Below are 27,469 nucleotides of genomic sequence, written 5' to 3' on the forward strand. Positions count from 1 at the left end.
AACCTTAAAAGAAGGGAAAGATAGTTTATCTCTCTGTGTATTCCTCAAATGGCAAGATCTGAAGTGGTTCCAAGGAAACTGTTAGCAAGGTAGATAGCGGAAGGCACTTAATCAGTGGTATTGTAAGGTGAGGTGAGGGTGGGGGCGATCTACCCCGGTTGCCATCTTGGAGGTGGCGCCAACGCCTGTCCTCTCCATCCCCCAACTGGCACTATTCTAAAACTTGCATGTCCAAATTAACACACTGGTTGAAAATATGGGGGTGCAACGCACAATAACAACTCTGTCCCCGCGTTAACTGCACAGCAAAATGTCCGTAACCTTTAAAGCAACTGGGTTTGTGGTTCTTGTGCTTTAAATTCACGATTAAACTAAAAACGTTTTTATTTCAAGATGCATTCCACAGCTCCTAAACTTCTTACTGCCAAGTCTGCCAACCGCTTTTAAGAAGCGACCCAATCCCTAATATTTTATCCCTCTCCCTCTCTCTTCTTTCTAACCCTAGTTTTTTGGAGGGTTTTTTGTTTTGTTTTGTTTTCTATTTTCTCTTTTTTTTTTTAAATAATTTTTATTATTTTATTAAATTACAATAGTGTAATACAGTAAATTGACAACATGAAAATATTATAAGAAAACACTATTACAAGCAGAAAGTATAGAATCATAACTATAACCGCCCCCTTTCCATCAATTATTGATATTAACAATATTAAATATCTTAATAAGAAGATTCAATATCTATGTTAATCAGTATCTATCACTACCCAACCTTCCCGCCCATCCCAACCCAGATGTGTAATGAAAAAACTCAGAAGGCAATAGATTATCTATTAATTTGTATTCGCAAATAACGCCAATGGATTCCAAATTTTTCCCTTTAACAATGTAACTTTACCCCCACCTTTCTTCTTCAATCCCCACTCTCATGTATGTCTTTGTAAAACGTCTACAATGTTCAGGGAAGGGGTAAAACGCGGACCTGACGGACTTCGCGGATCTAAACCCGTATGGCCTTAAAAATCTGAGGCCCGTGTCGGTCCGTGTCCGTGGCGCTTGTAGTTTCTGTCGCTGACAGACCTTGATGAGATTTTAGCGCCGACGGATCCGTCTCAGCATAGGGAGGGAAAAGTGTTAGGATCCGTCGGCGCTAAAAATCTCTTTGAGGTCTGTCAGAGCCAGAGACTAGTGCTGGAGCGGCAGAGCAGAAGCCAAGAGAGCGGGGACATAGGTTTTGGACGTGCGTTATGGAAAAGAAGTCTCCGAACTCCAGCACTAGTCTCTGGCTCTGACAGACCTCGAAGAGATTTTTAGCGCTGACGGATCCTAACACTTTTCCCTCCCTATGCTGAGACGGATCCGTCGGCGCTAAAATCTCATCAAGGTCTGTCAGCGACAGAAACTACAAGCGCCACAGACACGGACCTCAGATTTTTAATGCCATACGGGTTTAGATCCGCGAGGTCCGTCAGGTCCGTGAGGTCCGCGTTTTACCCCTTCCCCAATGTTCACTTTTCCCCCTTTTATAAGCATTATTTTAATTCTTTATTTTATCATAGCGTTGTAAACCAGCTAGATATTTATTAATGGTCGGTATATTAAAAATAATAAAAACTTGAAACTTGAATTTTAGCTATTTCCACAAGTAACTATAAAACCTGAAAGCACTTTAGGAAATAGGGGGGGCCAAAGAATTTTCATTACCGAGTCACTTTGGGCTCCTTTTACTAAGCTGTGTTAGCGTTTTCGGCGCACGCTAAACCCGCGTTGCGTGGCTAGAACTAACTCCAGCTTAATGCTGGCGTTAAGGTCTAGCACGCGGGGCAATTTTGCGTGCGCAATTCCGCGCATTAAAGCCCTGACGCGGCTTAGTAAAAGGAGCCCTTTATGATACCTCAAAATAATACCCGTCTCATCCCAAATTCCCATCTCTAGCTTCCTAGTCATCCACCTCAATCCTGCAATACTGGCTTAGTATTGTGGAAATGTTTGTTTTCTTTCTTTCTACCCCTGGGGTTGCGGGTTCAAATCCTGCACTGCTCCTTGTGACCCTGGGCAAGTCACTTAACCCTCATGTGTAATATCAAGACTGATAGGTCCAAAGTTTTAATCGTCGACCCAAATTTCCACCTCCTCCTTCATGCTCAACTTAAATCTCTTTGTTAGTGTTAATTTATGTTAAACTTTTAAATTTTTAAGTCAAAAGAGATTTTTACTTATCTTTTAACATGCAGAGTTTCTGGCCAGCCCTGACAGGACCCATTTCACCACTAAATGACTTTATAGAAACATAGAAAATGACGGCCAACACGTCTGCCCACTCTAAGGACCCTCCCCCCCTAAGTACTTCCTCGAAATGAACCCAAATGCTTATCCCATTTACTCTTAAAATCGAGCACGTTGCATGCCTTGATTACCTGAAGTGGAAGGTCATTCCAACGATCAGCCACCCTTTCTGTGAAGAAATGCTTCCTAGTGTCGCTATGAAATCTCCCACCCCTGATTTTCAACGGATGCCCTCTCGGTGCCGTAGGTCCTGTAAGGAAAACAGATATCTTCTTCTACCTCAATACGGCCAGTAACATATTTGAACGTCTCTATCATGACTCCCCTCTCTCTGCGTTCCTCGAGAGAGTATAGCTGCAACTTACCTAGACGTTCCTCATCCTTGAGTCCTGAGATCATCCTGGGGGCCATTCGCTGCACCAACTCCACTCTCAGCACATCCTTTTGATAATGTGGCCTCCAAAATTGAACACACTATTCCAGATGAGATCTCATCATGGACCTGTACAACGGCACTACAACTACGGGCTTCCGGCTGACAAGGGTATCGGGTCAATCTGCAAAAAATAAAAAAGTTTTCAAAAAAGTCGGCATACATTTAGAAAACCCCTAAACTGGGACAGATAGGGAAAAATACTTGAGCACCTAAATAATTTGTAATCCGCATAGGATTGTAGGATATGCGGAATATAAATGATTGAACAGAAACAGAAAATAGATTTCTTGCTTTCTTTCTTCATCAAAAAAAAGTATTTGTTTCCTGTACAAAAAAAAATCAAGATATCCTTAAATAAATAATACAGAACAAACATGATACGGGGGATCTTCAAAAGGTTTCCGCACTTTTTTTTTTTTTTTTAACACTATTTATTAGATATCTCGAAAGCAAATTGCATCGCCACCTGCAAGGGGAGCCGGCTTGCCTGACCGACTGGTCACATGACATGCTACGAGGCGCCCTCTTACCACATTTCCCGCCACAATATGAAAGTGCAGACGCGTTTTTGAAGAACCCTCGTAATAAAGTAATACAGTAAGAGGGCAAATAGTCTCTTGTGGCTATGCCGGCAGATCAAACAATCCAACTTTGCTCCTCAAGTGAACTTGACTCCTACCTGTATATTTTAATGGCCAGAATTTGGAATTCCAACTTAATACTGCAAACCTAAATAGCATACAAAAAGACAACTATAACGATTCCATGAGTAGAACAACGCAAATAGATATATAGTGTGTTCTCTTAGGCTTCCGCGTCTGGTGTCATGATTGTCGCCGTTGAACGGATATCACCGCATCTGGGTAGGTAGAACTGAGGTTTCACCCATCATGCTACAACTTTCTTTAGGGCGCCCCCTGGTGGAAACGTTGGTTCTACCTACCCCAGAAGTGGTGAAACCCAAACAACAGCAACAATTTTATATAGTATATACAGTAAAACCTTAGATTGCAAGTAATTTGGTTTGCAAGACAATCAAAACATTTGATTAAATTTTAATTTGATATACAAGCAATGCCTTGCAATACAAGTACATACAGTATACACACATCACAACTGAGCCGGTGGTTCTTCTCTCTCTGACGCTGCGGGAGTGTAGTGACTGTTCTAAACGAGCGAGGTCTTGCAATACGAGTACATATAGTATACACACGTCACATCACCACAACTGAGCCGATGGTTCTCCTCTCTCTGACGCTGCGGGAGTGTAGTAACTGTTATAAACGAGCGAGGTCTTGCAATACAAGTATGTATAGTTTTTTGTATTAAAGTTTTTGGGTTGTGGAACGAATCATCTGAGTTTCCATTATTTCCTCTGGGGAAATTCTTTTTGATATACGAGTGCTTTGGATTACAAGCATGCTTCTGGAATGAATTATGCTCGCAAACCAAGGTTTGACTGTATTTTAAAAAGTTTCAAGCTTATTTAAAAATTTGATTAATAGCCTAATCATATATTCTAGGTCAGGGCTGCCCAAGTCCGGTCCATGAGATCTACTGGCAGGCCAGGTTTTCTGGATATCTATGATGAACTTGCATGAGAGAGATTTGCCTGCACTGCCTTCTTGGTATGCAAATCTCTCTCATGCATATTCATTGTGGATATCCTGAAAACCTGGCCTGCCAGTAGATCTCGAGGACCTGACTTGGGCAGCCCTGTTCTAAGTGATATACTGTATTAATCCCGTAGATTACTATAGATACACATCCCTAATTGTCTAATTGTTAACATTCATGATCAAACAACGAAATTATTGTTCTTCACAGGTAAAAGTCATCATGAAATCTTCAGTGTATGGAAAAAGATTCTTCACAGGTATCAATTTATAACAATTTTTATTGAAAGAATCAAATAATCAATAGTATAGGATAATACAAAAATACATTCAATACAATAAGAATCACAATAATAATATTTCATACAAATTTATATCATTCCTTCAAATTAAATTTCCATATGAACTAATCCAATCTTATCTACACCCCCCTTAATTCCATCCTCTACCCCCCTTCCTTCCCCCCCAATGAAATCCCTCACCCCGGATGAAAGTTGACAAAAGTAAAGAATTAAAATAAATAACTGAAATGTAAGTACAAAACCTAATTTTTATCATAAATCATTGAGGACCAAACTTCATATTCTTGGTGAAAGATTCTGAATATGAGGATCCCAAACCTCCATAAAAAGACGAGTTTTTCTAGGCAAACGTCGAACCTCCCTCACAGGTATCAAACAAGAAGCAAACTGTCCGATTAGCTGGACCTGTTTCTTAATTTAAATGCAGTGCTGTAGTAAGGGTGATGCGGGGGGAGGGGGCGGTCTGCCCTGGGTGCCATCTTGTTGGGGGCGCTGGCCCCCCTCCTCCACTCTGACCCCCACCTCTTCCCACTCCTCCCCTCACCACGCGTGCGCCTCCCTTTTCCTCCCCCCGCACCTCTAGTTGTTCTCTGCGGCGAGCAACAACTTCGGCGTGCTCCTCACGACTGCGCCATTTCTCCCGCTAATGCCACTTCCAGGTGCTGCGCATAGGATGTGACATCACAGGGAGAGCCGACGGGGTCGCGATGAGCACGTTGAAGTTCTTGTTGCTCGCAGCAGCGAACAGCTAGAGGTATGGGGAAGAGAGTGTGCGTGCGGCAGGAGGGATCGGGGAAGGAGTGGGGGTGGGGCGGAAATGAGGGCAGGGAAGGGGGCGCCATCACCCACTGTTTAAATGTGACAAGTTATGGGGAATATTTGGAAAAGATTTCTGTTGAAAGCTTTAGGAATTCTTCTTATATGAACATAAGAATAGCCTTACTGGGTCAGACCAATGGTCCATCAAGTCCAGTCGCCCGTTCTCACGGTGGCCAATACCTGGCCAAAACCCAAGGAGTAGCAACATTCCATTATCTCAGAGTAAGCAAGATTCCGGAACCCCAAAGAGGAAAAGTCCATAGTCTGTTATTGAGAAAGACAAGGGGGAAGCCACTGCTTGCCCTGGATTGGTAGCTTGGAATGTTGCTACTCTTTGAGATTCTGCCTGGAATCTTGATACTCTTTGGGGTTCTAGAATCTTTTGTTACTCTTTGGGACTCTGGAATGTTGCTACTCTTTGGGGTTCCGGAATCTTGCTTTTATTTGAGATTCTGCCTGGAATCTTGATACTCTTTGAGGTTCTAGAATCTTTTGTTACTCTTTGGGACTCTGGAATGTTGCTACTCTTTGGGGTTCCGGAATCTTGCTATTCTTTGAGATTCTGCCTGGAATCTTGATACTCTTTGAGGTTCTAGAATCTTTTGTTACTCTTTGGAATTCTGGAATGTTGCTACTCCTTGGGTTTTGGCCAGGTACTAGTGACTTGGATTGGCCACCATGAGAATGGGCTACTGGGCTTGATGGACCATTGGTCTGACCCAGTAAGGCTATTCTTATGACCACCATTGCAGCACCTGCCCTAGTATTTTCAAGAGGAAACTTTGTGAGCAGTTTCCCTTTGAAAATGGGCTGGAGAATCCAATAAATCACACTAATGTAACAGGGGATAGCGGACGGCATGATTGGGCCGACTAGACAGCTGCTGTTCATTTGCCCCTGAGAAATGGCGTAGTAAGTGGGGTGGGTGGTTTGCCCCGAACGCCATCTTGGTGAGGGTGCAGGCACCTATCCTCCTCTCTGCCCCCCGAGTGCCACGTACGCATGCCACTTCCCTTCCCTTGTATATCTGTAGCGTTCCTGGCGCAAGCAGCAACCCCCAAGCAGCTCTCCCTCTGAGGTCACTTCCTGGACCCGCACCTAGGAAGTTATGTCAGAGGAAGAGCCAATGCCGGTGCGACAGCAGCTTGGGGGTTGCTGCTCATGCCAGGAATGTTACAGGAAGTGGGGAGGGACGCTACCGTCCCGGGTGCCTCTCACCCTCGCTACGCCACTGCCCCCAAGGCAGACATTTTGGTGAAATGTGGTTGTCTCAGAGCTTTGGATGACGGCTTTCAAACTAAAACTGAACACAGAAAAAACTAAATTTTTCCTGGCATCTCCCAACGATAAGATAAAAGATAACACGATTCACGTGAATGGCCGAGATTATGAAATTGACCAAACTATAAAAATACTAGGAGTTACCCTTGACAAACACCTAACCCTGGAAAAGCATACAGATCTAATGTTCAAAAAAAGCATTTCAGTCCTATGGAAGCTCCGCACCATTAAAAAATTATTCGATGAATCGTCCTTTCGATTACTAGTTCAATCATCCATCTTGAGTATGCTGGATTACTGCAACATTATATATCTGGGAGCTTATAAGAAGACACTTAGCAAGCTGAGATTAATTCAGAACACTGCAGTCCCCATACTTCCAGATACTCCACTGGTTGCCAGTGGAATCCAGAATACTCTTCAAGTTTGCCTGTGTGGGATGCTACCAACTTACCTCGCCTCTCAATTCATCCTCAACAGCTCTAATAAGAGCTAACGCAGAATAAATCTCTTTAATTACCCATCCCTGAAATCATGTCATTACAAGAAGTTTCTTGACAGATGTTATCATTCCAGGCAGCCAAACTGAACACATGGCTCGTGAAACCCATACTCGAGGCCACTTCATAAGCCGACTTCAGAAAATCTCTGAAGACCCGTCTGTTTAACAAATTCTAATCCCAATTCATGCCCAGTCCCCCTCAGCTATCCTCTTCCCAATCCCCAACTCTCTTGTTTAGATTAACTCATGCTCTTCCCATTTGTAATTGTATTCCACCCAAATTGTTTTTCCCTTGTACCTCAATCTTTGACTAGATTCATCCTTTAGATTCAAACCAACTTGGTTCTCTTCCATTTGTAATTTGTATCCCAGAAAGTGTCTTTGTTTTCTCCTTACATCTCATACTCTCACTGTATGTATCTTGTTGTAAATATTTTTTTACTTCTTGTTGTAAACATATCTTACTTCTTGTTGTAAACATCTCTTACTTCTTGTAAACATCTCTTACTCTCATTGTATGTAACTTGTTGTAAACCACTTTGAACTTATGGTATAGCGGTATATAAGAAATAAATTATTATTATTATTATTATTATTATTATGGTGTGAATAAACACTGCGACTTCTACCCATGCTGCTCTTTGAGTTGATTACCATATTGGATCTTGCAAATTGTTTGCCTTGTTGCTTTCTTATCTCTGAGTTGCAAAAATCAGATGACATTTCATCAAAATCTCTAAGAATGATAGAAAGTGGGAGGGGCATTATTGGATTTCTAGATGAAAGCTCTGCAATGAGGGACTGATGAAGTCAAATAACTTCCTCATTGGTTAATTCTATTGTTCCCTCCAGAATGGTGAACGAAGGTCAGCCGAGGTGAAAGGTTATTTGAAATGTCAGACTGCACAGACCTGCTTTTCACATTGTTTCTTTTTTCTTTTTTCTTTTTTTTTAAATATATGTTTAATGAAAGTGAAAAGGGTCATAACCGGTCAGAATACAAACTCAGAAAAAAATGACAAAAGCAGCCAAATACAGGAAATATCCAACAATATCAGTGAATCCCGCAAAAGAGCCAGAATTACAGTATGCCAAAAGGAAAAGAGTGTTCCAGCTTTCTACCACTTCTTCTTCACCCAGAGAGTGGTAGAAATCTGGAACGTTCTTCCGGAGTCTGTCATAGGGGAAAACACCCTCCAGGGATTCTAGACGAAGTTAGACAAGTTCCTGTGGAACCAGAACGTATGCAGGTAAGGCTAGACTCATTTAGGGCACTGGTCTTTGACCTAAGGGCTGCCGCGGGAGCGGACTGCTGGGCACGATGGACCACTGGTCTGACCCAGCCTCTTCTCCCTTGAAAAGAGGAGAGTGAGAGGGGACATGATCGAAACATTCAAAATACTGAAGGGAATAGACTTAGTAGATAAAGACAGGTTGATCACCCTCTCCAAGGTAGGGAGAACGAGAGGGCACTCTCTAAAGTTGAAAGGGGATAGATTCCGTACAAACGTAAGGAAGTTCTTCTTCACCCAGAGAGTGGTAGAAAAGTGGAACGCTCTTCCAGAGGCTGCTATAGGGGAAAACACCCTTCAGGGATTCAAGATAAAGTTAGACAAGTTCCTGCTAAACTGGGACGTACGCAGGTAAGGCTAGACTCAGTTAGGGCACTGGTCTTTGACCTAAGGGCCGCCGCGGGAGCGGACTACTGGGCATGATGGACCACCGGTCTGACCCAGCAGCGGCAGTTCTTATGTTCTTATGAAAAACAGGGCTTTGAGCCAGTAGCGAATAACAAAGAGAACGGGAAAGGGAAAATATTCAGGAACGCTAAGGGCTTCTTTTACTAAGCCGCATTACGGCTTTAACGGGCGGAATAGTGCACGCTAAATTGCCGCCCGTGCTAGACCTATACGCTGGCATTAGTTCTAGCTGTGTAGCGCGGGTTTAGCGCTAAAAACGCTAACGCAGCTTAGTAAAAGGAGCCCTATGTAGAGTGCGCTTCCGCCATCTTTGTAAATTCACCTTGTTTCTATGCAATTTGTTGTGTCTTTAGGAAATAATTCAATGTTTTATGAGGGAAATGAAGTCTGCAGGCAGGGGCACCTGAGAAAATCGCCACCGTTACATCTTTTCAGCTCTCAGGTACAGTCACGCCATGTTTTATTCATGGGTTTATCTTTATTTATTTATATACCACTTATAGTCTAAGTGGTTTACATTCCGGTACTAAAGCATTTTCCCCTGTCTGTCCCAGTGGGCTCACAATCTATCTAATGTACCTGCGGCAATGGGGGGATTAAGTGACTTGCCCAGGGTCACAAGGAGCAGTGTGGGTTTGAACCCACAACCTAAGGATGTTGAGGCTGTAGCTTTAACCACTGCACCACTCTAGAACAGTGTTCTTCGAACTTTTTACACCCGTGGACCGGCAGAAATAAAAGAATTATTTTGTGGACCGGCAAACTACTAAGACCGAAATAAAAAAACACATTTTCGCCCCGTCTCCACAAGCTCGGTCCCCACAAACCATCTGATCCCATCTGCACAAGCCTCAGTTATGATTTTATATTGAACGTCTTTTATTAAAGTATAAAAAGAAACAATATTTTGTACAATTGTCATTTTATATATATAAATATTCAGAGCAAGGACCAACAAAACCCCTTTCTCCCCTCCCCTTCACATATATCCCCTCTACTATCAAGAAAACTGAACAAGCCAAATTATTATAGAATGCTACACAGAAATATCATGCTAACAAAATACTGCAGTCACACATGATAGGAATAGTGTTAGGCTTTGCAGTCCCCAGTTATGTCTCTAGCAGGATATATATTTCAAATCTGGTATATTGTAATGACAAAATAGAAATAAAATGATTTTTTTTTCTACCTTTTGTGGTCTCTGCTTTCATGTTCTTTCCACTCTTCCTTCCAGCGTCTGCCCGTTCCATCCACTGTCTGGCCTCTCCCCTTTCCATCCAGCCTGTGCCTCCTCTCTCCTTTTTACATCATTCATTCCAGCTTCACTTGTTTCTTCATTTTTATCTCTCCTATACCAGATCTAGCATCTTTATCCCTTTCTCATTTCTCTGCTGACCCCCTTTCCAGCATCAATCTCTCTCTACTTTCTCATTCCTGTCTCTCCCCTTTCCCTCCTGTAATCTCCCTGCCAGCTGTTTCCTTCCTTTTTTCCTTCTCCCTTTCCTCCTTCCCCCTATCCAACAGTAGCTATCTTCCCATCTCTTTCCCTCTTCCCCTCCCAGCAGCATCTCTCTTTCTACCTCTCTCCAGGTGCAGTAGCAGCTCTCCCTTTATCCAGCAGCTTCCCAGTCTCCAACAGTGGCTTCCTTTCCTTCCAGCAGCTCTCAGTACTTGCCTGCAGCAATGATTTACTTAGGCAGCCTTGGGTCCGTTGCCACCTCTGAGGAAAGGGGAAGTTGCCAAAGTGAATCACTGCCCTGGTAAGTACAGAGCTGCTAGGAGAGGAGACAGCCACTGTTGAAGGCTCCCCATGATCTTACTCCTGCTGTGCCCTGCACATTCGCGACCCCCCCCCCCAAGCCGGCAAAAACAGCTTTGCACCGCAAGCCCTGCCGCCCAAGACGAGCCGGAGGCTCCTACCTGCCGTATCCTGCACGTGGGCAGACTCTCAGCACAAACGCTGCTGATGGCCCCAATCGACACGCTGACCTCCCCGCGCACGCTGTCCATCTCCTCTCTGCCTGCACTTTCCCCGCGGCCCTCTTCGGCGACTCGGCAGGGGCAGCGATCAAGATAGGCTGCCGACGTTGGGATCTTTCCTCTCTGAGTCCCGCCTATTTTGTTTCAACTTCCTGTTTCCGCATAGGCGAGACTCACAGAGGGAATGGCCGACGTCGGCAGCCTGTCTTGATCGCCCGAGGCTGGGAGGAACAGAAGATTTCCGTGAACACCACCGGGGCAGGAAATTTAATGGCGTCCATCTCGCCAGTCCTGTGCGGACTGGCAGGAATTTTCTGCGGACCGGCACCGGTCCACGGACCGGCGGTTGAAGAACTGTGCTCTAGAAATCAAAATGCAGCAAAAGTGAGCCAAGTATAGGACAATGAAGCCATTGTGACATCATTGATGAGGTTGGCTCTTATTGGTGGAATGAGGCATTATGATGTCACAATAGCAGTTCTGGTTATCAGAGGCTGAAACTCTTCACACTATTTATTTATTCCATTTTCTATCCTGTTCTCCCAGGGGAGCTCAGAACGGTTTACATGAATTTATTCAGGTACTCAAGCATTTTTCCCTGTCTGTCCCGGTGGGCTTACAATCTGTCTAATGCCCCTGGGGTAATGGGGGATTAAGTGACTTGGCCAGGGTCACAAGGAGCAGCGTGAATTTGAACCCACAACCGCAGGGTGCTGAGGAAGGAAGGGAGCTGCACCCCAGGTACGGAAGGTAGGGTGGGACAAAATTCCTCAGGCTGTGTTGGGCATGGGGAGAGTGAACTTTGGTCCAGGCAGCAACACTGGCACACCCAGAAATCCACGGTCTAGTCTAAGATTAGAATTAAAGCACAATTTAGTGGAATGATTTCTTCAGAATAGCACAGAACAGGCAACACTCAAAGTTCAGCTGGGTCTTGAATCTTTGTCACTAATTTCTCCTCTCTTTCTGATTACTCTGTCACACTTTGCTCTCTTTTTGGTTTTCTTCTCCATCTCTGGTCCACACACTCCCATAAAGGATATACTGACACTCAAAACTACCCTGTTTCTTTGAAAATAAGACCTATCCCGAAAATAAGCCCTAGCATGATTTTTAAAGATGCTCCTAATATAAGCCCTACGCCAAAAATAAGCCGTAGTTAAGATCGACCCTCCAAATCCCTCCTCCATCTCTGACACTAGGGTTGCCTGATTCACCAAAAAAAATCGGACTCGTCAATTCAGCGACCCCCCACCCCAGTGAGACCTGACATACCTCCGCTCTGAGGCCTCCAAAGACAACGGCGGCAGTGGCGCTCTGAACGGGCTGCTTCACGGCCTTCCCCCTGCCGCGTCACTGGCATCATCAGTGATGCGGCAGAGGAAAGGCCGTGAAGCAGCCCGTTCAGAGCGCTGCCGCTGCTGCTGTTTTTGGAGGCCTCGCAGAGGAGGTATGTCAGTCTCACGGTGGGAGGGTCAGTGGGATTCTGCTGCACAAGGGGATGGGTGAGAGGGGAGGAAAGATGGTGTACGTGATGGGGGGTGGAGAAAGGAGAGAGGAAGAATTGGGGTAGAGGAGACAAAGGGAGAGATGATTGTTGTACATAAAAAAAGAGACAGCCCCGAAAATAAGCCTTAGTGCATTTTTTGGACCCAAAATTAATATAAGACACTCTTATTTTTGAGGAAACACGGTAGTACCAAGAAAAACCCGGAAATCTGGATCTTCTCATTTACTACTACTCCTCAGTATTTCTATAGCTCCGCAGCGCTGTACATTAAAACATCCATTTAGTGACCTGGATTACAGCAGGTTTTATCTCAAACTCTTTCTTTTTATTCCGCAGAGTTCCTGGAAGAAAAGACTTTTTATCCTCACGAAATCCAAGCAGAACACCTACGCCCTGCATTATTACAAAATTCAGCATTCCGAGAAACGGGGCCTCATTGAAATAAGCCAGTACGTGCGAAATGCAGACCTCACAACTTGAAAAGTCTGATGCTGCCTTATTTCAGCAATAGGAAATGACAGGCTGAGACCGAACCTGTATTGTGTATTCTTAGAAAAAAAAAAGAATCGTTTTGAAAAAGTTGGTTTTGTTTTTTAACATTTTCACTCGTTTTAACACATGCTATACAGTATTGCAATGATGCTCTGAGACCACTCACTGTACTGGTTTTTATTCCAATGCCAAATGCAATCCAGGAATTCCAGCCCATAGGACCCCAAAATCGGAAAAACAAAATTCCAAACATCAAAACACAGGCTCTGAAAGCAGTCAAGTGATAATTTAGTAACCAGGTGCCCAAATTTAACTTCCACTTGCGTGAATGCGTGCAATAGCAGATTCACCCAATGGCAACTTATATGTGTTACCCTATACATCGGGATTACAGCGTAGAAGAGATATTGCCATTTTGAGATTCCCTTGGTACCGGCTGTGAGATTAAACCTGCCCCTGATGAAGACCGAAACAGGGTGCTCTGTCGGGAACTAGTGTGTATTTTCATGCCAGAAACAAGATAAGTAATAAATGTACGATATTGTGGAAGATTGGCTTTGAACATTTGTGGGATTCTCTAGAGAAGTTGGAATATTTTGGACCGACTCTTCTTGTTAACTAAACCAATCATGTCACGTATTAATGCATGGGTGCTGGAGTTAATGGTTATTGTACTTGAAAGTACACTTTTCCCTTCGTATTCATAAGAACATAAGAATTGCCGCTGCTGGGCCAGACCCGGGGTCCATCGTGCCCAGCAGTCCGCTCACGCGGCGACCCTCTGGTCAAAGACGAGCACCCTAACTGAGACTAGCCTTACCTGCGTACGTTCTGGTTCAGCAGAAACTTGTCTAACTTCGTCTTGAATCCCTGGAAGGTGTTTTCCCCTATAACAGCCTCTGGAAGAGCGTTCCAGTTTTCCACCACTCTCTGGGTGAAGAAGAACTTCCTTACGTTTCTACGGAATCTATCCCCTTTTAACTTTAGAGAGTGCCCTCTCGTTCTCCCTACCTTGGAGAGGGTGAACAACCTGTCTCTATCTACTAAGTCTATTCCCTTCAGTACCTTGAATGCTTTGATCATGTTCCCTCCAATCTCCTCTGTTTGAGGGAGAAGAGGCCCAGTTTCTCTAATCTTTCGCTGTACGGCAACTCCTTGTGGGGGTTAGGGGCAGAGCCAGGCCACGAATATGGAAAATTGCAAATAATTTTTAGGGCCAACTCTGACCCATCCCTGCCTCCCTCCTGCATCCCGGACCTCTCCAGACCTTACCTCGTGGTCTAGTGGTGAAGCGGAGCAGGAACAATCTTCCTACGCTTCTGCCCCGTGCAGAGCCATGAACAAAAGTGGCTGCCATGAGTTCATGTGGTCTCATGAGACTACAACAGGAACTCACGGCAGCCATTGTTGTTGGCAGTTCTGCACTGGGCAGGAGTGTAGGAAGATCGCTCCTGTCCCACTTTACCACTAGACCACCAGGTAAGGTCTGGACAGGTCTGGGAAGCAGGAGGGAGGCAGGAGTGGATCAGAGTCAGCCTTTAAAACTTGTAATCGTCCGGGAGGCGAAACTCGTGAATAACCGAAGTCACAAGTCCTAAACTTGCAGATTGGAAGAGAGAAGTGTACTGAGAGGAGAAGGATGTAAGAAGCTTTATTATGGTAAGCCCTATGTATAGAGTAACCCATTTAAGATACCGTTGAGTGAAACCGATTAAAAAAACTGGTCCCCTGATGCTGAATACCCTCTCATAAAACACAGCAAGCTATTAGAAATATTATTTAAGCTTGTTGGAGTTAAAGATTTTTGATAATAAAGATTGCACATTTTTAGGGTAGATTGTTATATTTCTATTTAGTAAAATATACAAGCGCAAAGTTGCGCCAACTCCACCTGATGAGTACAAGTAGGTGCGATCATGTCAGTGTAGATACTTATATTGCTTTTTTGATTGTACTTTCATGAGTCCTTTCCCTCACCTAAAACCTGTTTTATTAAATTACCACCTTAGAACATATTTGTAACAAGCATCGCTCCGTTTCACAGAATTGTGGCTATCCGGCAAGGAATGAAAGATGAAAAGAAGCGGACCGCCGTGTGTAAGATGTTTCAGTGTCAACCGGATAAAGTCATTTCCTTAAGCACCACGGACCGAGAATACTTCCTCATTGGCGAAGAGATGTAAGTTTCAATTGGTTTGTACACGGCCCTCCTGAAACTCTTAGAGACAAGATCTTGCCTGTGACCCCTGAAATAAGACTATATAGTTCTGTTATGGTCCGTAGAAAGACGTTTGTTTATTCCTTACCATCCTGCTCTTACCAAAGGCCTAATCTAAAATAACCTTTGATATATGGGTTAAGTCAATGAATCCCAAATCTATCCTGAAGGCCCCATAATGAAGACCTAGTATACCTTCCCCAAGGGGACTTCCAGGGATGCAGATCTGCTTCAAAGAAGGGAGAAAGATGTACTGCTGTGGTTCCCAAACTTGTCCTAAGGGACACCCTCCCCCCCCAGCCAGTCAGGTTTTCAGGATATCCAGAGATCTGCATATACCTTCGCCATGGCATCCAAATCTCACTTGTGAACAGTGGAGTAGTAAGGGGGATGCAGGGGGGGGGCCTCCCCAGGCGCGGTCTTCCTTGGGGCTCTGGCATCCCTCCTGATTTCTGCCCCGCTTCCCACTCCTCCCCCTGCCGCACACTCACCCCTTCCCAAGGCAGGCGTGGTTTCAGCCAGACGTGGCCTTGGGCATGCTTAAGCGTCTCCGTAGACGCGAGACAGACACCTTAAATGTGGGCCTGCAAAATGCTGGCCTACATTTAAGGCACCTGTCCTGCAATGTAAATGCAATTCTGCAAAGGACGCCGATGAGTGATTGACATGTGATCAGCGGAAGCTTCATAGGCGGACAACGATATCAGTGTCCTTTACAGAATCAGGCCCCTACTGCGTTAGCCACCGTTTATGGAATCAAGGCCTTAAAGCACAATTCTATAACCATGCACGTAGATTTAGTCATCAAGAAGCGGCCTGTTTGGAGACTATTCTATAATGGAAAACAGGCATCTGTGTTTCTTTGTAGCATACTAGCATAGCAGGCTAAATATGTAGCTTTATTTCAGGCACAAGCACTTGTACCAGCCATAAATCTGATGTTATTGTTCATGCCTGAATTGCCAATCTTTCCTTGTGATGAGAAAGCTAAGATCCATCAGAAAATACTTCGAAACAGACTTTCTGAATTTTGGTAAAATCCCTAATACTATCTCGATTAGACTACTGTAATGTGAAACCAGTTCTTTGCACTAAAACATTGCTATTGCATCTACAACTAGTTCAAAATGCAGCAGTAAGACTCATATATAGACTATGGAAATCGGAACACCTACAGCCCTACTATATGAAGTTACATTGGCTGCCCATAACCGCAAAAATCAAGTTTAAATTAGGCATCACTGCCTTTAAGATCCTGAGAGGGAATGCCCCCGACTGCTTAACAGAGTTGGCCACCCTACTCCAGGTGCCTCTAACAGATATTCCACCAGAAATCTTTTCCACTTAAAATTCCCAGCATGCAAAAATATAAAGTCTACCAGGCAAATGATCTTATCCACCCAATATCGATTAACAAAATGCTAGAGCCAGCTTCAAAAAACATTTAAAAGCATTTCTGTACCAAGAGAGGGAGCCAACCCTGAAGTGGTAATTGTAAAAGCCCATTTCTAATCTGTCCAATGCAACTCCTGGCACATAATGATGAGCCAAAAATGACCTACTTAAATCTGTAACTATGCATTTTTAGCTATGACCTAACTGTATTAACAACTGTACTGATCTACCGTACTAGTAACTCAGTGAAGAAGAATAATAATAACAGCTTATATACCGCAATACCGTGAAGTTCTATGCGGTTTACAAAGATTAAGCAAAGGTACAAATTGATTGACTTTAAGAGGGGAGGAAGAAAGAGGGTTAATAGGACAGGAAATCCATTTTTGAGGAGAGAGTGATCAATAGAACAAGTTAATCGCTATAGAGGGAAGAGAGAAGAGAGGATCAGTTGTCTAGATACTTTAGGAACAGGTGTGTTTTCAGACGTTTCCTAAATTCCTCATAAATAGTGGGCGAAAGCAATTGTTCTAGGTCTCTACCCCATGATGCTGCTTGGTGCGAGAGAAGATGTTCATAGTGTTTTTTTCAGTTTACAACCTCTCACTGGGGGGGAAACGAAGTTGGAATGTGAACTTCTCTTGTGTCTGTTGGCTGAGAAGACGAAAAGGTCAGTTATATATTTAGGGGCAAGTCCGTGTAGTGCTTTGAAGCAGAAGCAGGCAAATTTAAACTTTACGCGCGCCTCCATTGGCAGCCAATGCAGCTGCCGGTAGTAGGGTATCACGTGGTCAAACTTCCTCAGCCCAAAGATCAGTTTGACCGCTGCATTTTGCATCAATTGTAAACGCTGCATGTTCTTTTGGGAAATTGCTAAATAGGCGATGTTACAGTAGTCAAGTAGACTCAGTATGAGGGATTGGACTAGGGTTCTAAATGCCGCTGTATCGAAATAAGCTTTAATGGATATGAGTTTCCAGAGAGTGAAAAATCCCTTTCTGATCAAGGAGTCCACCTGGTCTCTCATGGTTATGTATTGATCCAAAGTTACACCTAGTATCTTTATGGTAGGTTGGATAGGGTAATTAAGATTATTGATACATAGTGGTGATTTGGTGTCAAGCGGATGTGGCGAAGCAACGAAGAAAGTTGTCTTTTCTGAATTAAGTTTGAGCCTAAAGGTTGTCATCCAGTGCTCCATCACGTTTATGGCTTCTGAAGCTTTAGGAATAGTTTCAGAGATGGAATTAACGAATGGGATGATGATCGTAAAATTATCTGCATAACTAAATAGTGAAGAACTGCTGTTTAATTTTTGCCTCTTTGGTTATTTTAGTTTATGACTTTTATTTTTTAGTTGCTAAAGATGTGCCCCTCTCTCTCGCATCCCTCTTGACTCCACCTCTCTCTCATTCGCTCTCACATCCCTCTTGACTCCACCTCTCTCTCATTCACTCTCACATCCCTCTTGACTCCTCCTTTCTCTCATTCACTCTCACATCCCTCTTGACTCCACCTCTCTCTCATTCACTCTCACATCCCTCTTGACTCCACCTCTCTCTCATTCACTCTCACATCCCTCTTGACTCCTCCTTTCTCTCATTCACTCTCACATCCCTCTTGACTCCACCTCTCTCTCATTCACTCTCACATCCCTCTTGACTCCACCTCTCTCTCATTCGCTCTCACATCCCTCTTGACTCCACCTCTCTCTCATTCGCTCTCACATCCCTCTTGACTCCACCTCTCTCTCATTCGCTCTCACATCCCTCTTGACTCCTCCTCTCTCTCATTCACTCTCACATCCCTCTTGACTCCTCCTTTCTCTCATTCACTCTCACATCCCTCTTGACTCCACCTCTCTCTCATTCACTCTCACATCCCTCTTGACTCCACCTCTCTCTCATTCGCTCTCACATCCTTCTTGACTCCTCCTCTCTCTCATTCACTCTCACATCCCTCTTGACTCCTCCTTTCTCTCATTCACTCTCACATCTCTCTTGACTCCACCTCTCTCTCATTCCCTCTCACATCCCTCTTGACTCCACCTCTCTCTCATTCCCTCTCACATCCCTCTTGACTCCACCTCTCTCTCATTCGCTCTCACATCCTTCTTGACTCCTCCTCTCTCTCATTCACTCTCACATCCCTCTTGACTCCACCTCTCTCTCATTCCCTCTCACATCCCTCTTGACTCCTCCTCTCTCTCATTCGCTCTCACATCCCTCTTGACTCCTCCTCTCTCTCATTCACTCTCACATCCCTCTTGACTCCACCTCTCTTTCACTCTCACATCCCTCTTGACTCCACCTCTCTCTCATTCACTCTCACATCCCTCTTGACTCCACCTCTCTCTCATTCGCTCTCACATCCCTCTTGACTCCACCTCTCTCTCATTCACTCTCACATCCCTCTTGACTCCACCTCTCTCTCATTCACTCTCACATCCCTCTTGACTCCACCTCTCTCTCATTCGCTCTCACATCCCTCTTGACTCCACCTCTCTCTCATTCCCTCTCACATCCCTCTTGACTCCTCCTCTCTCTCATTCACTCTCACATCCCTCTTGACTCCACCTCTCATTCACTCTCACATCCCTCTTGACTCCACCTCTCTTTCACTCTCACATCCCTCTTGACTCCACCTCTCTCTCATTCACTCTCACATCCCTCTTGACTCCACCTCTCTCTCATTCGCTCTCACATCCCTCTTGACTCCACCTCTCTCTCATTCACTCTCACATCACTCTTGACTCCACCTCTCTCTCATTCACTCTCACATCCCTCTTGACTTCACCTCTCTCTCATTCGCTCTCACATCCTTCTTGACTCCTCCTCTCTCTCATTCACTCTCACATCCCTCTTGACTCCACCTCTCTCTCATTCGCTCTCACATCCCTCTTGACTCCACCTCTCTCTCATTCGCTCTCACATCCCTCTTGACTCCACCTCTCTCTCATTCACTCTCACATCCCTCTTGACTCCACCTCTCTCTCATTCGCTCTCACATCCCTCTTGACTCCGCCTCTCTCTCATTCGCTCTCACATCCCTCTTGACTCCGCCTCTCTCTCATTCACTCTCACATCCCTCTTGACTCCACCTCTCTCTCATTCGCTCTCACATCCCTCTTGGTTCCGCCTCTCTCTCATTCACTCTCATATCCCTCGTGGCTCTGCCCCAATTGTGATCTTTCCCTTGAAATGATTGAGGGTAGAGCCTTTTCTGAGGCAACTATTAAACTTCTATTTATTTTAATTTACTTTTGCTTTTCTTTGGTTTTAATGGCGTTCTTTTCCTTTTTAATATTTGTAAACTTTGCTGATGCTAAAACGAAGTAAGGTCAAAAATTTTAATAAACACATTGAATGTCTGTCTCAAACTAAACTGTCCATTGTAACTTCCTGGGTAACTGACACAATCTCTTGTAATGTAATTCAACCTTGAACTGAATAGGTAAAGGTGGAATAGAAATCCTGATCAGCATAACATTTAAAAAATATGTGTGAATTATATGATTCTATAATTTATCCATGCAACTGCCATGAAGTGTCAAGTCTCCAGCTGTGTGTAGGCCTCTCTTCAAAATACACACCATCGCATATAGGCGCTAGATTTTAGACTAGTGTGTGACCAATGCGCATCGTGTATGCTGATATTCTGGGCCATTATGCGTATTTTTGGTACCTAAACCTAGGAGCATGGCTATAGAGTTGCCTTGTTAAGGCCTGCAGTTCTGCATTAACCCTTCAATTTCTATCCCTACAGAAAAGACATCGAAGAGTGGTTGGCAGCCATCTCTTCAGCATGGGAAGAAACAAAGAGAGAGGAGAAATCGGAACAGGTGAGAATTATTTTATTTCGGAACAACCGGGACTTTTCGGTGGTGAATGCCTGCCCAGATGGGCCATGGCTTTGTGCAAACCGGCACAGCCCCATCCTGAGGTTTGATCTGTGCAGGGAGGGGCTTCCCCTCTGTGAATAGGCTTCTGAAGGGAACCGTCTTTGTGGTGAGGGGGGGGGGGTCTAACAGTGCACTTTTAAAAATCTGTACTAGAGAATGACATGGGGAAAAATTCTGTCCCCGTCACCATCCCGTCCCCGGACCACCATCCTCTGCACCGCCCCGTCCCTGCTGGTCCTTTCACCGCCCCGTCCCCGTCTCTGCCATCCCCTTCACCGCCCCGCCACCATCCCCGCTGTCTCTTTCACTGCTCTGGCCCTGTCCCCGTCTTCAGCATCTTCTCCTCTCCATCCCCCCACCCCCAGCACCCTTAACGCGATCCAGCAGCTCCCTCCCGCCGACCAGCCGAGCATTTCCCTTCCTCCCTCCTTTTCCCTTACCTTTTCTTCTTGAAACTGGCAAGTTCTATAAGGCTACGAGCTGTATTACAGCCGGAGCCTTGAAGTCGCGTCGGGTTGCCTGCTTGAAAAGTCTCCTCTGAAGCAACCAGAAACAGGAAGTTGCGTCAGAGGAGACTTTTTCCAGCAGGCAACGCGACGCGACTTCAAGGCTCCGGCTGTAATACAGCTCGTAGCCTTATAGAAATCGCCAGTTTCAAGAAGAAAAGGGAAGGGAAAAGGAGGGAGGGAGATGCATGGATGGCTAGCGGGAGAAAGTGGGCTGCCGGATCGAACACTCGTTCACCGCGCGTTCACTACTTGTTCACCGCCCCGTGCTACCATTCAACTCTCCACGGGGCAGTGAATGGCCTTCTCCCTGAACTCACGATGACCTTTTTTTTGGTCACCGTTTTGGCGGGTTACCCGCAGGCTAGCCACGGGTAACAACCACCGTGTCATTCTCTAATCTGTACATAGAAACATAGAAACATAGAAAGATGATGGCAGAAAAGGGCCATAGCCCATCAAGTCTGCCCACTCTATTGACCCACCCCATTAAGTCTGAATGCTAATGACCTAGTTCCTTAACTCGACCCTAGTAGGGATCCCACGTGGATGTCCCATTTATTCTTAAAGTCGAGCACGCTGGTGGCCTTGATCACCTATACCGGAAGTTTATTCCAGTGATCTATCACCCTTTCTGTGAAGAAATACTTCCTGGTGTCACCACTAAATTTCCCTCCTCTGAGTTTGAGCGGGTGCCCCCTTGTGACCGAGGGTCCCTTGGGAAAGAATATATCGTTTTCCACCTCGACACGACCCGTGACGTACTTAAATGTCTCAATCATGTCACCCCTTTCCCTGCGCTCCTCTAGGGTATAGAGCTGCAGTTTGCCCAGTCTTTCTTCGTATGAGAGACCCTTGAGCCCCAAGACCATCCTAGTGGCCATCCTCTGGACCGACTCAGCTCGAAGCACATCTTTCCGGTAATGTGGCCTCCAGAATTGCACACAGTATTCCAGATGGGGTCTCACCATGGTTCTATAGAGTGGCATTATGACTTCAGGTTTACGGCTGACGAAGCTTCTATTGATACATCCCATCATTTGCCTTGCCTTTGATGAGGCCTTCTCTACTTGTTTGGCAGCCTTCATGTCTGCACTGATGATTACCCTCAAGTCCCGTTCCTCTGAGGTCCTAGCTAGCGTTTCTCCATTCAAGGAGTATGTTCTGCATGGATTTCCTCTGCCGAGATGCATGACCTTACATTTTTTAGCGTTGAAGCCTAGCTGCCATGTCGAGGACCAGTTTTCTAACGTGATCAGATCTTGTGTCATACTATCCTGTAGGTTGCTTTTACTTACTATGTTACACAGTTTGGCATCATCGGCGAACAGTGCTACTTTACCCTGAAGCCCCCGGGTCAAGTCCCCTATGAATATGTTGAAAAGGGATGGTCCCAGGACTGAGCCCTGCGGCACTCCACTAGTCACCTCCGATGTCTCAGAGAGGGTGCCGTTGACCACCACCCTCTGAAGTCTTCCACTCAGCCAATCACTGACCCATGCAGTTAGTTTCTCACCCAAACCCATTGATTTCATCTTGTTTAGTAGTCTACGGTGTGGGACACTGTCGAAAGCTTTACTGAAATCCAAGTACACTATGTCCAGAGACTCTCCCAAGTCTAGCTTTCCTGTCACCCAATCGAAGAAGCTTATAAGATTGGATTGGCATGACCTGCCTCTGGTGAATCCATGTTGACAGGGATCCCTTAGATTCCCTTCATCCATTATCGTGTCTAATTTACCTTTAAGTAGAGTTTCCATGAGTTTGCACACTATTGATGTGAGACTCACCGGTCTGTAATTCGCAGCCTCTGCTCTGCAACCCTTTTTGTGCAGAGGAACGACGTTAGCTGTTTTCCAGTCCAGGGGGACTCTCCCCGTACTTAGGGAGAGATTGAAGAGCATGGCTAACGGTTCCGCCAGAACATCGCACAGCTCTCTGAGCACTCTTGGGTGTAAATTGTCCGGTCCCATGGCTTTGTTCACCTTGAGTCTTGAAAGTTCTCTGTAAACATCAGCTGGTGTGAACTCAAAATTCAGAAATGGGTCTTCCTTGCTTTCCTTTGCTTCCAGCCGTGGCCCGTGCCCTGGCGCCTCGCAGGTAAAGACTGAACAGAAGTAATCGTTCAGTAGTTTGGCTTTTTCAGAATCTGTTTCCACATAATTCCCGTCTGGCGTTCTAAGGCGTACTATCCCGTCTGCGTTCTTTTTCCTGTCGCTAATGTACCTGAAGAAGGATTTGTCCCCTTTTTTAATGTTCTTCGCTAGAGTTTCTTCCATTCGAAGTTTGGCCTCCCTGACTGCTGTTTTGACTTCTGCAGACTTTGTCCTGTATTCAATGTTTGCTTCTTTTTCCCCCGTGCGTTTGTACAAGAGAAACACTCTTTTCTTATCCTTGACGAGGTACGAGACCTCATCAGTGAACCATTGGGGTTTCTTTTTTCTTTGTTGTTTAGTTACTGATTTTATGTAGCGGATAGTTGCCTCATGAAGGGTCGATTTCAAGGTTGACCACATAACCTCTACATTCTCCGTTACTTCTTGAACCTGAAGCGTCTGATGGACGAAGTCTCCCATGCGTGTGAAGTCAGTGCCCCGGAAATTGAGTACCCTTGTTTTTGTTTGTGATCTAGGGAAGCCTTTCCTAAGGTTGAACCATACCATGTTATGGTCACTGGTGGCTAGCGGTTCTCCCACCGAGATCTCTGAGACGCTTTCCCCGTTCGTAAGTACCAGGTCCAGGATGGCCTGGGACCTAGTGTGCTCTAATACCAATTGTTTGAGTCGTACTCCCTTCATGGACGTTAATATCCTCCTGCTATCATAAGTAGTCGCTGAGAGTGTGTTCCAATCTACATCAGGCATGTTAAAGTCTCCCAACAGAACAACGTCTCCCCGTAAGGTGATATTCTCAATGTCTTCAATTAATTCAATGTCCTTGTGCTCCGATTGTCTTGGAGGTCTGTACACCACACCAAGATACAGGCATTTTTCTCCGCCTCTGGCCAGGTTTACCCAGATGGATTCCCCAGTATACTTGATATCTGTGATTCTGGTTGTCTTGATGTTTTCTTTGATATAAAGTGCTACCCCTCCTCCTAACTTACCCTCTCTGTCTTGGCGAAGCAGGTTGTACACACCAAAGTAATACCACAAAATGATATTCAAAGCGATTTAGCTAACCAGAAACGACTCCTGATCAGTTAAATTTGCCGCTACATACTTACCTCCTCTCCCCCCTTTTTCACTAAGCCGCGCTAGAGGTTTCTAACGCGGCCTGGAGCGCTAAATGCTCATAGAATTTCTCAAGAGCGTCAGAGCATTTAGTGCCGCGGGTAGAAACCTCTACCGCGGCTTAGTAAAAGAGGGACTTAACTGGTTAGTGCTGCTGGATATCACCACAGATCGCTCAATTGAAAGCCGGCTATTTTGTGGTCTGTCTGGGGGTGGAGTCAGTCAATATTCAGCGCTTAAGTGCCTAAGGGGTTCTTTTATTAAGCTGTGCTAACGATTTAGTGCACGGTAAAGATTAGTGTGTACTAAATGCTAAGATGCCCATCTAATATAATAAAGCCCCAAGCGCGCATGTGCACTTCCACCTGCATGCTCCCGTTTTCCGTGTGCTGTAGGGCACCACAGGTAGCAGTGTGCATGTGCGAGAATTCCCCGAGGCGGATGTTGGACGCGGCGGCTGTTGGCAGCTGCAGGCCGCAGCAGTGGCTGTCGGTGGCTGCAGGCTGCGGCGGAAGATGGCTAGAGGAGGACGAGGAGGAGCTGCGAGAGCTCCATAGAGGCAGGAGGTGAGGAGAGAGAGACAGAGACAGATGGATGAGAAGGACAGAGGTGCTACTAGGGGGACCAGGAGAGATGGTAGGGGATAGGGAGAGATAGACTTCAGGGAGTGTGGAGGGGGCAGGAGAGAGAGATGGTCTTGGGGAAGGACAGAGGGGGACAGGAAAGGGAAAGATGGCAAAAGAGGTGAAACAGGGTCAGAGAGAGATGGTAGAGGGTGTGAAAGGGGGAAAGGGAGAGATGGAAATGGTAGGACCACTGCTGCTTTGGGGCACTGAGGGAGGAACTGCTGCTGCCGCCTCGGGTAAGTAAAGACCCTGTCAGGTGATAAATGCAATGGAGGATCTATGAGGGCCAAAAGGGTACAAAGGAAATGGTGAAAGGTGAGGTGGTGGGACTGGGATCAGTGGGAGGCAGGGTCCGGGCATGATAGAGGAGGGGCATGGGTGGGGTCAGGGCCAGGGTATATGTGGGGCTATTCTAGCATCCGTTACTGTAACGAATGTAAAGGGCTAAAACACTAGTAGGAATATAATGGATGTCTTACCATTTAGCGCGCGTGAAATCAGTTAGCGCACCTAAATAAAAGGACCCCTAAGTTAAGTGGCTAAATTGGATGCGTAAAACTGGCTCCTATCTCTATGTGGTGTCGCTTATGCAGTTAAGTGCTTAATATCGCACTTTGCAGCACAAGAGACAACCACATAAACCTGGACATGGCCTACCATTGAAAATCCAGGGATAATGCCCCGGCAGCTAAAAAAAAACAACCCTCACCACTGCCAGATGATCTACCCCTATATTATTTCAGGAACCATAGAGAAGGGGCGGTTTAGTGGTTAGAGTGGCTGCCTCAGCACCCCGAGGTTGCAGATTCAATCCCAGCGTCACTCCTTGTGATCCTGGGCAAGTCGCTTAATCCTCTGTTTACCCCAGGTACCAAAGTTAGATTATGAGCCGACAGGACAGATAGGGAAACTACGTAGAGTACCTGGAAAAAGAGAAATGTAAACAGATGGGGAAAACGCTTAGGGCTGCTTTTACGAAGCCGCGTTAGCGGCTTTATCGCACTGCGACGTTTTATCACGCGCTAACCCCCCCCCCCCCGCATTAGCTGAAAAACTACCGCCTGCTCAAGAGGAGGCGGTAGCGGCTAGCACGGCCGGTGGTTTAGCGTGCGCCGATAAGCGCGTTAAACCGCTAACACGGCTTCTTAAAAGGAGCCCTTAGAGTACCTGGGAAAAGAGAAATGTAAACAGATAGGGAAAATACTTAAAAAGAGTATTATATATTTTGGAAAATGCAGTATATAAGCGGGAGAAGAAGGGAAGGAAAGGGAAGAGAAGGAAGGAAAAAAAGAAAATGGGGGGAAAAATAAATTCTAATATATTTAATAGGAACGAGGGAGGACTAGTATGATAGTATTATTATAAGGATGAATGTTCACGGATACTAAGTAATTTACATATAAATTTGGTTATAAGATATGTTCGGGAAGAAGGCAAAATATAGGGGTTATTATGAATTTCTTAGGGTCAAGTTCATCGTTTTGGGGGTTAATTTTCTTTACTTTATTGTTAAATAGAATGTCAATAGTCAATTTCATTATATTGGGGGTTGATTAATTATAGGAGTCTTCTGAACAGTCTTATTCATTCAGGATATGAACCGATTAAAATTTATCATTATATTTTAGGATATTCGAGGTATTTCATTTTAAAGTTTGGTAGGGAAGCGGTGGGTGAGCAGGGAGAGTGGTAGAGTGAAAAGGATGGGGGTGGGGAAAAGAAATAGAGAATGCACACTTCCCCCCCCCTCAGCCCCCAGATGGCATCCATGCATGCACGGACGCAACGCAATGACATCACGCGCAAGCGTGCGTTCGCGTGACGTCTCCACATTGCGTCCACGCTTGCGCAGATGTCCCTTCCCAAAGCAAAGTGCTGGATTTTGAAAAGCCATCCGGACCCCCAGACACGGAGGACATGTCCCTGGAAATCCGGACATCTAGTAACCCTAACCCCCCACCCCACAAATGATGTAGTTTCAATAGCCCTGGGAATTCTTCTGGGTGCCATGCTATTGATTGCTCTCTGGGTTTACTAGAAAGCGTTTTCTGTAGGATGGAGTCTGATCTAATCTAAACCTTAGGTTTGTATACTGCATCATCTCTACATTCGTAAAGCTCGACACGGTTAACAAGAGTTAGGGTAGAAAGGAACTCCAGTGGAGGGAAGAGACAAAATGAAGAGAAAATGTAGAGGACTGGAATAACCCGAGAGGGAGGAGGAGTTACATTTTTGAGAATAACCAGGTTTTCAGATGTTTACGGAAGAGTTGGAGGGAGCTCAGATTCCTAAGAGGGGAGGTAAGGTTGTTCCAGAGCTGAGTGATTCTGAAAGGGAGGGAAGAACCTAGTTTTCCTACAAGTGAAACGCCTTTTAGAGAGGGAAAGGAAAGTTTCAGTTTTTGGGTGGATCTGGCAGAATTGGGGTTAGAGGAGTTCCAAGAAAGAGGAATGAAGGGAGGGAGGATACCGTGTAGGATCTTGAAAGTGAGGCAGGCACATTTGAAGTGGACTCTGGAGATAATTGGAAGCCAGTGGAGCTTGGATAAAAGCGGTGAGACGTGGTCGAATTTGCTTTTTGCGAAGATAAGCTTAGCAGCGGTATTCTGAATCCGCTGGAGTCTTTGAAGGTTTTTCTTTGTTAGGCTAAGGTAGATAGAGTTGCAG

At 45.3% G+C, this 27,469-nt stretch overlaps 1 protein-coding gene across 5 annotated transcripts in view; it reads left to right on the forward strand.

Annotated features, from left to right (window-relative positions):
• Positions 1-27,469, forward strand: part of PLEKHS1 (pleckstrin homology domain containing S1) — a 70,522-nt gene that overhangs the window by 14,321 nt on the left and 28,732 nt on the right. For 2 of the 5 annotated variants that reach the window (XR_004539327.1, XM_033943436.1), the window contains exons 2-6: positions 4,547-4,595; positions 9,293-9,381; positions 12,769-12,881; positions 14,969-15,103; positions 20,303-20,378. Coding sequence is in view for 4 of the 5 variants with exons in the window: in XM_033943436.1 (XP_033799327.1) it covers positions 4,547-4,595; positions 9,293-9,381; positions 12,769-12,881; positions 14,969-15,103; positions 20,303-20,378 (462 nt within the window). In the remaining variant the exon portion in view is untranslated. The remainder of the gene's footprint in view (positions 1-4,546; positions 4,596-9,292; positions 9,382-12,768; positions 12,882-14,968; positions 15,104-20,302; positions 20,379-27,469) is intronic. The other 3 variants (XM_033943438.1, XM_033943439.1, XM_033943437.1) reach the window with 3 other exon arrangements.

The sequence above is a fragment of the Geotrypetes seraphini genome, chromosome 4 (assembly GCF_902459505.1).
Source record: "Geotrypetes seraphini chromosome 4, aGeoSer1.1, whole genome shotgun sequence".
Taxonomy (NCBI): domain Eukaryota; kingdom Metazoa; phylum Chordata; class Amphibia; order Gymnophiona; family Dermophiidae; genus Geotrypetes; species Geotrypetes seraphini.